The 13,621-nt window shown below is 53.7% G+C and overlaps 1 protein-coding gene across 10 annotated transcripts in view; it reads left to right on the top strand.

Annotated features, from left to right (window-relative positions):
* The window catches only part of MTMR3 (myotubularin related protein 3), a 79,352-nt gene extending 67,691 nt beyond the window's left edge, over nt 1–11,661 (top strand). For 4 of the 10 annotated variants that reach the window (XM_032706271.1, XM_032706262.1, XM_032706267.1 and 1 more), the window contains 6 exons: nt 1,623–1,768; nt 2,411–3,809; nt 5,500–5,610; nt 6,070–6,158; nt 7,321–7,347; nt 9,514–11,661. In XM_032706271.1, coding sequence (XP_032562162.1) covers nt 1,623–1,768; nt 2,411–3,809; nt 5,500–5,610; nt 6,070–6,158; nt 7,321–7,347; nt 9,514–9,685 — 1,944 coding nt within the window. In that variant the 3' untranslated portion in view covers nt 9,686–11,661. Of the gene's footprint in view, nt 1–1,622; nt 1,769–2,410; nt 3,810–5,499; nt 5,611–6,069; nt 6,159–6,565; nt 6,829–7,320; nt 7,348–9,513 lie in introns of those variants that run through there. The other 6 variants (XM_032706263.1, XM_032706261.1, XM_032706265.1 and 3 more) reach the window with 6 other exon arrangements.
* Nucleotides 11,662–13,621: the final 1,960 nt, after the last annotated feature.

Below are 13,621 nucleotides of genomic sequence, written 5' to 3'. Positions count from 1 at the left end.
GTATCTTTGTCTCAGTACCTTCACGTTTTCAGTCTGGCTGCTCCATGGTAAGAGCTCACTGAATGTTCTGGGGAGGGGCTCACAGTTCCCTCAGTGTGTGCCTGATACAAGGTCATGTGAGGCACTGAGGGGTGCAGAGCACGGCCAGGGGAACACACAGTCACCAAGTGACATCATGAGTAGGACTGCAAAGAACTTGTATAAATATTTAAGCCCTTTTTATTTATGAAAGTGTGAGATGTCATAAACGGAACTGTAAGGACTGTGCAGAGGGTTTGCATATGATAGATGTGGCTTTTATTTGTTCCTTAGAGTCAAATTAAGGAGCAGGGAAGAGTTTTATGCCCACGTTGGTTCTGAGAAGATGAGTTTTCCACTCCCTGAGCCCTCCTGGCTGTGTCTGCCCTGGCTGTGGCCCTGCACAGCTCTGGGCTGTCACCGCGCCGAGCCCTCTGAGCCTTCCCTCCTGACATGGCATCCTGGGAGTGCTGAGGCAGAGCAGGCAGACACAGCCTGGGGGGATGTTTGAAGCTATGAATGCATCTAAATTTCCCTGAAAATGCCAGCAGGTGTGCCCAGCAGGAGTGTAGAGAGCTCTTGCAGCAGGATGAGTGGACAGGGCTGTCCTTGGGCTGCCCTCGGGGACTTGGCCCCTGTTCTCAGGAAAGACAACACTGTCTGTGCTGACAAGGAGACTCTTTCAGTGTGGGGGAGTTTTGGTATTTTCCTGTCTTGAGTTCATCTTTCCGTGGTTTTACTTTGGGCTTTAAAAGGTACCTCTGATGCAGCCACATCTGTTACAAAGCCAAAGTTTAAGAGCAGCAGCCACCTCGCAGCCCTTCCCCTGCTCAGTGCCAGGGAAACCTGACTGCTCCTAGAATCACAGCATCTTCTGAGTGGGAAGGGACCCACAAGGATCATGGCCCTGCACAGACACCCCAACAATCCCACCCTGTCCCTGACAATGTTGTCCAAACCCTCCTGGAGCTCTGGCAGCCTTGGGGCTGTGCCCACTGCCCTGGGGAGCCTGGGCAGTGCCCAGCCACCCTCTGGGAGGGGGGCAGACTGTTCCTCTATCATTGCCTGCTTTTCCACAGGGAGTCTGCTTGGAGAAGAGTGGAATTGCTAGCGTGAGCCCAGGTGTTTTTATCGGAATCATAAAGCATATTCCACAATCAAGGAATCCCTTTTAACAGCAAGGTGTCTCTTCCAAGTGTTTCTGCATGTACTGAATTTGTACATGTGAGTGCTTCCTTTAGAGCCAGGATGGGCTGGGCTGGATTGGGGCCTGTGGAAGTGAGTTCAGCTCCCTCTGAACTGGCACAGTGCAACACAGCTCACAAGGAAACCTTGGCACTGACAGTGGGCCACTGAATTCCACAGCAGTTCAAATTGTTCAGGAGCTTTGTGAAGGTGTAGATTCACAGAGAGCACATTGCAGGAGTTCAGTCAGGACGAGCTGAAGGCCATCAGTGTTCGGCCTCTGTCTCTGGCAGAAAAGATCATTCTAGACCCAAGTGTGGCTGATTAAACACCATCACTGCTCGCTGGCACCCCCAGGGCTGAACTCCTCTGCCTGCTGGGAGCCAGCAGTCGACCCTTTCCCGTGTTGTCCCTCTCAGGTGCTGTACCCAGTGTGCCATGTGCGGAACTTAATGCTCTGGAGCGCTGTTTACCTGCCCTGCTCGTCCCCCTCCACGCCCGCCGACGACTCCTGTGCCCCATACCCTGTGCCAGGCTCGAGCCCTGAAGAGCAGCCTCTGGGCAGGTGAGCCTAGAGCCCAGAAATCCCTCCTGTAAAGTAAGATCAACAGGGAATATTGTGGGATATAAAAGGAGAATGTTTGTGGTGGGAGGGCAGGATTTTTCCCAGGTGGATTTGCGGGAATGTGGGACTGATTTGCCCCAGTGCAGTCTGTCGGTGTTTTGGGTTTGGAAGCTGTCACATTTCGGGGGTGATAATGTGGCAAAGAGAAGCTTGGCAAACAGAATTAAGCTTTGAGGGTCCCACAGCCACATAAAATTCCTTATATCCTTGTGGGATATAAGCTTTCCTTCAGTTATCTTGAATTGGAGTTCTTTTTTTGGCGTTGCATAACTATTTCTTTGCTTTTCTGTACAATGGCTCCCAGCACATGTTAATTAGGAGGTGTGACCAGGCTCGAAGCATTTGGGCTTGGTGGTAAAGGGATTATTCTGGGAATGTTTGAAGTCTGGTTGAGCATATTTTCCTGATGGCAAACAAAGGAAGTCCTGAAGCAGCTCTGCACTACAGATGGGCAGAACGTGCTCCTGGATAATGCTTCCCACAAGCCCATTAGTGAACAGATTGTTACTGTCCTACCACAGTAGCTAAATGTTTAAAAAAGCATCCCCTGACTGTGGATTGGGATTGTCTGTGCCTTTGCAGGCTACCAAAGACGAGATCCTTCGACAATCTGCCGACAGCCTGTGACAGCAGCGTGCCTACAGCCGCCCGCCGGAGCAGCGACCCCAGCCTCAACGAGAAGTGGCAGGAGCACCGCCGCTCCCTGGAGCTCAGCAGCCTCAGCCCCCCCGGGGACGAGCCCTTCGAGGGGGACACCCTGGGCTGGCAGGGCAGGGCCCCCCTGGGCGCCGAGCTCTCTGTCGCAGCCGGGGTGGCAGAGGGACAGATGGAGAACATCCTGCAGGAGGCCACGAAAGATGATGTTGGGCTGGAGGAGCACTTAAGGGGTGGCCCGGAGGCAGCAGGGAGAGGGGCTGAGGTGGCCCTGGATAAGGAGAAGAGAGCTGACAATCTGCGGGGGTATGTCAGTGACCTCGGGGAAAAGGCCGAGGCGGACACAGGTATCGTAAGGAACAATCCCACACCCACCCCACACCCACTTTTACAAGGTGCTTCTGAGCCCAGAGGACAACAGGACGAGCACGGCGATCCCGGCAGCGCTCTCCAGAAGGTACCTCAGGTGAGGGAGCTGCAGGCTGTTCCTTTGGAGGGCTCCGCTCAGAACAACACTGAGGAAGAAGGCGTTGGGAAACACGAAGAAGCAGAGAGCCCGTACGGCACAGCACAGGCCGGCCTTCCCTTCCCTCTGCCACCCCCGCCCGAGGCAAGGACATCCAACATCGAAAGTTCCACGGAAACCTTAACGGAGACTGAAGCAAAGCCTGAGTTCCTGCCTAAGGGCCCGTGCCACAGAGCTCACCCCTTCGACAACAGCGCCGACGAGCTGTCCCGAACTCTGGAGAACAGGCCGGAGGGGGAGTGCATGATAGAGCTCCAAAAACTGGGAACAAGAGTGCACAGGACTTCTGGTAGCAGCACCACGCACCTCCCGATGCCTTCCCCTTGTGCCTTGCCCTTCGCGGAGCGGAAAGACGAGGTCGTGTGTAACGGGGAGCCGGAGCCCGAGAACAAGCTGGCGGAGAAGCCCGCGGGGCTCGTCCCCCCGAAATTCCCCGCCACCAACGGACACTGCGTGAACGGGGAGGACGGGCGGCTCAAGGCCTCGCTCAGCAGGCAGGTGTCGGCGGCCAGCTGCGGCTCCGCCCAGCTGCACCTGAGGAACTTGCACCACAAGTGGGTGCTGAGCCAGCTGGGGAAGCCGGCGGGCGGCAGCCCCGACCAGCCCGCCCGCAGCCACCTGGACGACGACGGCATGCCCGTCTACAGCGACGTCATCCAGCAGCGCCTGCGCCAGATCGAGACCGGACACCAGCAGGAGGTGGAGACCCTCAAGAAGCAGGTGCAGGAGCTCAAGAGCCGCTTGGAGAGCCAGTTCCTCAACAGCTCCCTGCGGCTCAACGGGGACTACGGAGACGAAGTGGTGAGTGAGCGGTACCTGCGCCGCGTCTGGAGCTCACTGGGCGCTCGGGGGGCATTTCTGGGCTGTGCAGGCTCTTACAGAACTCTCCAGGTCATTCTGAAGAGGGCAAACACTTGATAAATGGCAATTAATGACTAATATTAATGACTAATGACCCAACTTCAGTTTGACCATGAGTGGACCTAAGGTTTATTTTGAGGTGGGCGTTCGGCAGCAGCTCACACATACCTGGACATACCCAAACACCCTCACTGGCCTTAATAAAACACCCAAACACTGTCACTGGCCTTATTAAAAACCCAAACACCTTCAGTGGCCTTATTAAAAACCCAAACACCTTCAGTGGCCTTACTAAAAAACCCAAACACCTCTTTTACTGTTGTTTTCATGTAGAGCAAAGACATTTTCCTGAGGCTGTATCTGTGCCATTTTTGGGACAGTAGCATGGGATGATCCCTTGGTGCTTTGCAGGTTCAGGTGGTGCTTTGTGAGCTCAAACCCATCAGGTTCACACTGTCCCTTTCAGATGGCCAGGATGCTCCAGGCTCAGTAACTGGAATAAATTTCTGGAATTCTGAACTTAACTGGCATAAATTAACTGAGCTTTCCTGCAGCCTTATGTCAACAAGAGTTTTTTTCTCAACATATTAAGGGAGCTTTTAATCTATTTGTGCTTTTACTTGGAAGTGTTTAAAGTTGTAAAAGTTGGGACTTTTGTAGAGAATTGTACCTTCCTGTGGGTTTGAGGACTTGCCTGTAATTCCTGAGGCTGACGCAACACCCATCAGAAATTTCCTTTTCCCACGTGGTTTATATGCCTGCAACATTGAAAAAAATAAATATTTATAGGAGGTTTGTGGAATTCATTGTTGTTTAGGAGTGACAGAGGTGCTGGATAGTCCCAGGTACGTTTGTTGTGAAAAACCCTTGGAGCCCTCTTGGCTCTTCCCATTGGAGACGCAGCACGACGTGCTCCGTCGGGCCCAGTGTCACTGCAAAAAGCTTGGATTCCCTGGAGAAATCAGGTGCTTTGGCTTGATTGATTCTGCTCCCATTTTTAAGGGCCTTCAGAACCTGCAGCGTAGGGCTGGCAGTGCCTCCAGAAAATTCCCCGTTTTTAAGAACCTGATCTCTACCTCCTGTTTGTGCCTCAGCTTGGGAGTTGCAGGTTTTCTTCTGGAGCTCCAGAAATGCCTATTCCTCAGGCACAAAAGACATTAACTCAAGATTTCTTGCTATTTTACTGTATTTTAGGGGCTGGCTGAATTTTAAATCTGTTAAAATCCACCTCTACCTGGATAGACTATATTAAGGAGGCATTATTCCCCCAAACCTATATATAGAATATATATATCTCAGATTCTGAGTTTCCCATATGCAATTTGGCTTGTATTTTCCAGAATCTTTGCCAACAAAAGGATTTACTAATTTTACTTTTGAAAGTGAAACAACCTTGGAAAGGAAACAGGACCCTGGAATTGGAGCCCCAGAGAGCAGGTTTTGGTTAATCACCCAAAGCTTTGCCAGAACTTTGCGCTAACGCAGCAGAAACTGGATTTTAAATCCACTCTGCCTCATGTCCTCCTGTCACCAGAGGGGCAGACCCTGACCTGTCAGGGATTCCGGGTGTTATTTGGTTGGAAGCAGGGATATGGGAAGGTTCTGTTCAGCTGTGTTTGTTTGCCAACAGACGTCTATCCCCGACTCGGAAAGCAATCTGGATCAGAACTGCTTGTCTCGCTGCAGCACAGAGATTTTCTCTGAAGCCAGCTGGGAGCAGGTGGATAAACAGGACACAGAGGTACAGACTAAATCCCTGTGAATCACTCCTTTTGGGATACTGATATTCAAATTATCCTCTGGCCTTTGGTCGTGTGCCACTTCTTGGGAACTCTCTTCCTTGCGTTCCGCTTGTCTCACCTGACATACCAGTACCTGTGCCTATGAGCCCTCTGCTTCACAGACTGGGAGCTGGGGAAGGGGGGAGTAGGAAAGGAGCCTCAGGTGGACATGTGCTTGGGGAATGTCCACCTTTAGCTGAAGGGAACTGGATTTTCTGGCTTGATTTCTGCCTGTCCGAGGGAATCCAGCGTCTCTGTTCTCACAGGTCTGTGCATCTGCTCCCGTTGCCAGCCCTGACCTTGTGCTCTTACAGCAGAACAAGCACCTTCCTCGGGGTGCTTGGCTTTGCTTTTGGGAGCACAAACAGGATGGGTGTGCTTCCACTGCCCCTCCCTGACCCCTGTGCCTGTTGTTGCAGGTGACGCGGTGGCTCCCGGACCACCTGGCCGCTCACTGCTACGGCTGTGACAGCGCCTTCTGGCTCGCCAGCAGGAAACACCACTGCAGGTACCGGGCACAGGAGGGAGGGACACGCTGCTCTGCTCCCCTCACACCTGCCAGGCCCTTCCTCTGGACACACGGGTCCTCTCCCAAGGAGCGGTGTCAGAGCAGGAGGAGCCGAGCGTTTGGAACAGAACAGTTCCTCCTGCTCAGCTCCACTTCAGGCACAGGAGATATTTAAAAGCCACGTTTGGTATCTGTTCCACCCCAGCCAAAACAGATCCCACCTTTTTCCCTCAGACTGGATTTGGAGGCAGCTGGCTGTTTAGATTTATAAAAAATACAGCTTTGTCATCTTAGCATTCAGTAATTCAATATATGAGTTACATGAAATATAGGATTAGCATCTTCTTCCCACTGCTGGTTGTAAACCTGCTCCTTTCCTTCTCTAACCATTCTCCCCTCTTCATTAGCTTGCTCCTACAGAATCTGAAAAGAACACCTATGTGAGATCAAAGTTTTCTGGATTATTCTTTGCCAGACATGTTGCCACAGAGGCTGCAGCAGCTCAGGCAGCAGCAGGGCCTTAATGAAGAGCAGGAGGCAGAGGCCACGTGGTCAAAGCCAGAGAATCTCCAGTTTCTAAGTTCTATTTCAAATAAATTCCTATTCCTGGTTTCTGGACATGCACAAACTATTACAGGAATCAGCATTTAAATAAATGGCAGTTACCACATTCTGCTGCTCTGTTGCTTTTTGAAGTTAGAAGGAGTTATGAACATCATTTTTGGTTCGTGTCTGGTTTATATTTTGCTCCAATTAGTCTTGTAAAGCTGATCAAACCCAGGGAAGAACAAATAGAATTGGAATGATTTTTTTTTTCCATGTCTACTGTGCTTGTGCAAATTTATATCACGAGGCCATTCCCTAGGCCTGGGCTCAGGAGAATTCCCAGAGCCTGGATACACACGGGTCACCCCAACAACACGAGGAGTTAAAATGGCCTCAGGGTTTCACATGGCTGCACATCTCCCTGGAGTGTCTTTGTGTGTTCAGCTTTGCCATGTCCAGTGAGCAGAGACCCACACCACGAGTGTCTCCCCAGTAAACATCCACAACCCCTTCCCTGGGGGTGGAAAGGCCTTGAGCAGGATAAAACCTTCCAGCTTCCTTGGTTGCCACTGTTTGCTCCCTCTGCCTGTTCCCTGAGCTCTCTCTCCCCCTGCAGGGACCCTGACCGAGTTGATCAGCTCTGGTGAGCATTTCCAGCAGCCTCTGCCCCTTGTCCGTCTGCCTTTCCTGGGTGACTTCTCCCAACTAACTCGGGCTGTTCCCCCTCTTTGTTTCTCACTTGCCTACAAATCACCAGAACTAGGGTGGGGGTGTTTGGATCCGTGGGAACAGGCCTCTCTCCTCACAAAGAGGCTTTTAGGACTTGGCTTTTTGGAGCTTAAATGGGATGTGTCTCACACTAACACTCACTGTCAGCCCGTGTGTGTGACAGAGAATGCTGTGCTGCTCACTGGGAGGACACTGCCCTGCAAGTTTATCCATTTATTTTTGATCCTTCCCTTTTTTGCCATATTTCTGGGAGAGATCCATGTGTTATCAAACAATTCCAACATTGCTCTGCATGCTGTTGACGAAAACCTGCCACTTGTTTTAGAAGGACTGAAAATCCTGTGGCAGGAGCAGGTCCAGGGCTGGTTGAGGGTCAGGATCACCAAACTGGATGAACAGCTGTGATTTGGCATTTTGGGGAGTGTGATTTTCAGTCCCCCTTTCTCTAACGAGCAAGATCCCTTTTCCAGCCTGTTTTTTAACATCTCATTCTAATCCCTGAAGTGAAGCAGGGGACCACCAGGATAGAAGGATGAGCTGTCCAGAGCTTTCCAAAGCTCAGGAGAGCAGCTACAGAGCACCATTATCTGGGATAAAACAACAAAACCCCAAGCATATGTTAGGAAGCTGTTGAGCTCCAACAAAGAGATACTTGTTTTAATCCCTCTGGTTCTCTTTTCCTTCATCCATCAGCAGGGAGCTGCTGCAGGATAATCATTCCTTGGGCAGTGAGCTGGGGCTGTGGGAGCTGCTTCTCCACAGGGTGTTGCTGTGTGACACCTCAGGGGCTGTTCCCACTCCCATGGGTGTTTCTGACAGGGGTTTCTAACAGGATCCTCTGGACTCCAGACCCTGTGCAGAGGCTGGTCCCTGTGCTGAGGTTCCCGCTCCGAGCCTTGGAGCCGCTGTGCAGAACTGAGGAAATGAGTCCACTGAAGTGGGAAATGGGATTTCTCTGCTCCCTCTCTCCCCATCAGTGACCAGCAGCTGGAGATCTCCTCTCTTGGCAAGGAAGGCTTAGTCGGAGCTGCTGGATGTCAGCAGAATTCCCTGGCAGTCTCTTGGCAGCAGCAAATCTCCAGCACAGAACAAGGAGGGCACCACATCCTGATGCCAGGGAGTTAATGGGAAGGGCAGCTGCGAAATGCAGGTCCCTGGAGTGCTGCTCCCAGCTCCTTGTAGGAGTCGATGAGTTTGGAGGACAGGGCTCACAGGCTGGGGGGGGGTGCAGGAGGAGGGAGTTGCCTGAGCTGTGCCCATCCCCAGTGAGGTGCATGTGCCAGCTCCCGGGAATGCCGTGAGTGCCCGCCCCGCATGGAACGCCTGCCTGCCCGCCCCGGCCTTTGCATGGTCCCTGTTGGCTCAGTGTCCTGGATGCAGGAGTGTGGGACTGCTGGAGCTGCTGTGGGGGCAGTGGGGGGGTTGCACTGACTGAAATGAGGTTTGGTGTTCCCATCTGTCCCAGCTTGGAGCAGTCCTGGCTCCTCCCAGCACGGCCACATCCGTCCCGCTGTGACCCCGGGCTGGATCAGGGCTGTGAGCAGGGCCCCAGCCCCACAGTCCCCACATCCTCCTGCAGGAGGGGCCTGTTGTGGCTCCAACTCAGCCCCTCTCAGCCCTGTGCTGCAGGGTGGTGGTGGCACCATCCCTGAGCTCCTCTGCAGCACATCCAGCCTGGAAGTGTTCCAGGCCAGGTTGGACAGGGCTTGGAGCAACCTGGGCTAGTGGAAGGTGTTCCTGCCCATGGCAGGGGGTGGGATGAGAAGGGCTTTAAGGTCCTTCCCACCCAAGCCATTCCATGATGACATGGCAGAGAGCTGACCCATCACTGCAGAGGAGTTTGATGAGCTACAATCCCACACTGTCGCTACCTCCGAGCTCCTTCCCGTGTCCATTCCTGGATGTCTGCTGTGACTGGAGAAGGGATCAGTGCAGATGTTGGAGCTGTCCCTGCCCGTGCCCTGGTCCAGAGTGTCTCCAGGGCCAACCCCATCACAGCACTGGGAATATCTCATTTTACAGCTTTATCAAACTGCTTCTAATCTTCCCTTTTCCGTCTCTCCTCTGTTCCCGACACAAGGAATTGCGGGAACGTGTTCTGCTCCAGTTGCTGTAACCAGAAGGTGCCCGTTCCCAGCCAGCAGCTCTTCGAGCCCAGCAGGGTCTGCAAGTCCTGCTACAGCAGCCTCCACCCCGGCAGCTCCAGCCTGGACCTCGAACTGGACAAGCCCATCACTGCCACGTCCAACTGAATTCCCGGCCTGGGAGCGGCGGGGAGCAGCCGAGCCGGCCCTTCCCCAGGACAGGCGGATCCCGGAGGGCCGAGGCTGGGAGGCTGCGGGAGCGCTGTGGAGGTCGGGCTGGGGCGTGGGCGGGATGGACATCCAGGATGCGCCGCTGGATTGTGGGAGTCTCCTTTTCCAGCTCTTCCCCCTTCCCTGCCTGTCCTGTCCGTGTGTCCGTGTGTGTGTGTATATATAATAATATATATATGTTTGTTTGTTTGCGGGAGGGTGTGGAGGTGGGAAGGGGCTGGGCCAGAGCCAGGATCCCGTGGGTGTTCCTGTCCCGCTCGGAGGGTTTGGGAGCGGGGAGCGGAGGGAACTGGGCCAGCCAAGCTGCAGAGCCTCGAGAGCTGGAGCCTCCAGGGCTTTCAATCACTCCTGTAATTCCAAACCAGAAACTGCTGTTTGGGAACCTGTTGCTGCTACAAGAGGTGGGAATGTCCTTCCCAGGAGAGCCCTCTCCCTCTCTGTTCTCACGGTGGCTGCCCCAGGGGATCCCCTGCACACACAATCCCTGAGCTTTGAGCCGTTGGAGCGGGATCACCTGGACTGTTGGCTCAGGAATGTTGGGGGGGGTGAGATGGTGTCACACCAGGCCTCTCCAAAGGTCTGTCCATGCAATCCATGATTCAAATCCGAGTGGGACAGGAGCAGATCTTTGCCTTGTCCTTGTCCCCTCTCTAGGAGGTTCCCTGTGGGAGCAGAGCTTTGCCAAGGTCAGGCCCAGGCCCTGGTGGGTCAGACTCGCACTTTACTGAGACTCCAAACCGATGGAAGGCACCGGGACCCGCTGGAGTCTCCGGGCTCGGTCCGTGGGGAGTGCACTGGTGCTTGGCATCCTCCTGGGATGTTCCTCCTTTCCCAGGCTGTGTTCAGTGTACCCCAGATAGGAAAAACCTGCCTGAGGATCTTACAACAATCCAAAACACATCATGGATCCCCCTTCTTCCTTCTGCCCCAATCCCAGTCACTGAAGTGTGAATCTCCCGAGTATCTGTTTGTAACTCAGCAGTAGGTGCTCATCCCCTTCCCATAGATCCCATAAATCCTGCTTAGTGCAATCTGGCAGAGGAAGCGTAGATCCTGCTCACAGTGTATTCCTTAGGCAAAGTCCCAACTGCTCTGTGATATTCCCAACAATCCTGCTGGAGTATTTGAGAGCTCTAGATACAACAGCTCAAAATCTAAGAAACCTCGGGAAAGGAGCGTTTCCCTTCCCTGGAATGTCACAATCACATCCAAAGGAGGGTGACACAGATAAACTGTCTGGCAGAGCTCGGTGGGTCTGAGGGGAGAGGCCCAGGGGGTCTGACTGTGCCCTCCCCACCCCACGAGGATCCGGCAGGAACGAATGTCCAGGAAGGAGGAGGCTGCGTCCTTTTGGGGAGGGGCTCTGGGAACGGACGGAGCATCTTGGGATCTCCCTGGCACGGGTTTAGACAAAGCTACAAGGACGGAAAGGCGGGGCTGAGGTGGGTTCTCCGAGGGGTGTCCAGGAATTGTTCCTGACCCAGCAGTGGGTGCTGGAACGGAGGCTCAGGCATCGGAGCGGGAGGAGGGGAATGTCCGGCTCTTCCCGGGAATGGGGAGGGGGCAGGGCCGGGGCTGGGGGTGTTACCCCAACCTCGTGTGGGGCAGGATGAGCCGGAGCCTCCGCAGCTCCTGGTGCCAGGAGGGCTGGGATGTACAGTGTGAATAAACGCTTGCGGCTCTTTAGGCTTTTTTTGGATCGATGAAGCACTTTTTTTATTAATATTATTTTTCTTTGTATGTAAAGGAGGAAGCGTCTCTCTCTCCGTAGCTGTGTACAGAAATAACCCTTCTCTCCACAAGAGAGTAAAGTGCTCCTATATTTTTCATTTTTGTCAAAAGCGAGAAGTAAATACTTTAGAATTGTTAAATATATAAATAAAAGTGAATAAAGTTTAGACTTTTGCATGGGAGCATTTGCTAACACACTTTCTAATTTTTTTATTTTGCTTCCCTGTCCCTCGGAGGGGACGTGGTGGAGGTTCAGTGGGAGCACTGAGGCCTTGGAAAAGGAGCAGCAGCTGCTGCCTCTGGCTTTGTGTTCCAGGCCGTGTCTTCGCAAGGAACAACAAACTGTTGCTCCTAAACCCAGAAGAAAAAATAAATCTTACACTTGGTTTTCCTGGTCCCAGGGAGGGGGAAAGGCACAACCCACCCCCTCCCCCAGGTTCTGTTGGTACAGTCAGTGCTGTTTTCGAAGGAGGGAGAACTGTTGGAGGTTGTTGGTGTTGGAGTCTCAGCTCCCTCCATCCCACGTTTTCCTTTCTCCCCTTAACCCACCATCGTATTTCACTCTGATGATGCTGCCCAACTGTAGGAGCAGCTCAGGTCTCCAGGGAATTCCCCTGCTTTCAGTGGGGTTTGGTGGGGGAGGTCGGAGTTGTCACTGTTACAGTTCCTGCCTTATCCCAGTGCTGGTGGAGCTACAGCTCTTTGGGAACAAACCAAACTCACTCAGGTTTGAGATCTTTTTTCCCAAAAGGTGGAAAACTCAACTGGTCTTTGTCCTGCACTAAAGCCCAGTTATTCCCAGTTTCCTGTGACTGCTGCTCATCCCATCTGTGCTCCCATCCCTCAGCTCACCCACCAAAGGCTGTTTCTTCTCTTGGAGGATTTGCCCTCAATTCCCAGGAGTCTGAGCAGCTCCTTGAGCAGCTGTGAGTGATGTTGGGCCAGACCTGTCCCATCCCAGGACCTCGTACTCAGTTGTTCTGTGATCTGATGGTGATTATTTAATCAAATCAAAGCAGGTCGGGGCAGAGCTGTGCTCACACTGGGGGGATCTGCAGGAGCGAGAAAGCAGCACAAAGATCCCGTTTGGCACAGTTAAGGACACACAAGGGAGCAGGGTTTCAGTTACACCTCACAGTTTGATTTCGTAGAGCTCCTTTCACACTCGAGTTACCTGTGAGTGCTTTGCCAGGAGCTCATTGCCCTGCAGGTGTTGTGTGCACGTCGGTGCCTTCGGGCACTGCCCTGCTGGGCCGTTCCCCTCCTTGGGAACACCGGGGGCGGGTCTGCTCTGCTCGCAGAGAAGGTTTTAACTCCCACGGGCTGTGAAGCCCTTGGTGCAGAAACTCCTGTCGGGGCAGCGGTGCCCTGGCAGCTCTGCCAGAGGAGGACACGGCTGACAGGGCGTCGAGCCCATTCCCCAGGGATCAGTTCTTCCTAAGGAACTTCCTTCCCCCTTAGTCCCAGCTCTCGGCAGCCCGGGAGCCTGCCAGGACAGCGGTGCTGCTGTCACAAAGGAGCTGAGGGGCTGTGGAACAACCTCCGTGGGCAGAGGGGATTTGGGGAATCACAAACAGCGGCTGCAGAACAGAAATCTTTGGGAAGTGAAGGGCTCCATCCCAGGTGGGACAGTGGCGGGGCCACCCCTCCCTGACAGGGGAGGTGACACCAGAGTCATTCAAGAGCAGTGATCTCACACCCGGGCAGTGCTCAGTGATCACACCTGAGCGGTGCAGGTGAGTGCTGGGGCAGTTGTAGTGTAGAAAATCTGCTGCTCTTTGGTGGGGAAGGGGAAGGAGGTGTTGGGAACAGCTGTGCTGCGCTGGGAGGGCTGTCGGGGTGGGACAGAGCCCACCCTGGGACAGGTCCTGAGGGGCTGGGGGGCTGCAAAGGGCAGTAGCCACGTGCAGGAGGCTGAGCAGGCTCAGAGGCCGTTGGACAGGTGGGGGTGTGTTACAGTCAGTCTGTAACTGCCCCTTGAATCGACCTGGAATTACCCAGGACGAGGTTTGGAGTCAGAAGATGTTGTTTTGCTGGGCTGTGCTGGCAGGGGGGCTCGGCCAGTGCTGAGTGAAGTCCAGCTCTGCCAGGTAAGGGTTGGACCAGGTGTCACACAGTCCTTAGGGCTGCCCATCGCTGGCA

Source organism: Chiroxiphia lanceolata, chromosome 18 (genome assembly GCF_009829145.1).
Source record: "Chiroxiphia lanceolata isolate bChiLan1 chromosome 18, bChiLan1.pri, whole genome shotgun sequence".
In the NCBI taxonomy this organism is placed as follows: domain Eukaryota; kingdom Metazoa; phylum Chordata; class Aves; order Passeriformes; family Pipridae; genus Chiroxiphia; species Chiroxiphia lanceolata.
The sequence above is the reverse complement of the archived record's forward strand: the minus strand, read 5'-3'. Positions and strand labels throughout refer to the sequence as shown.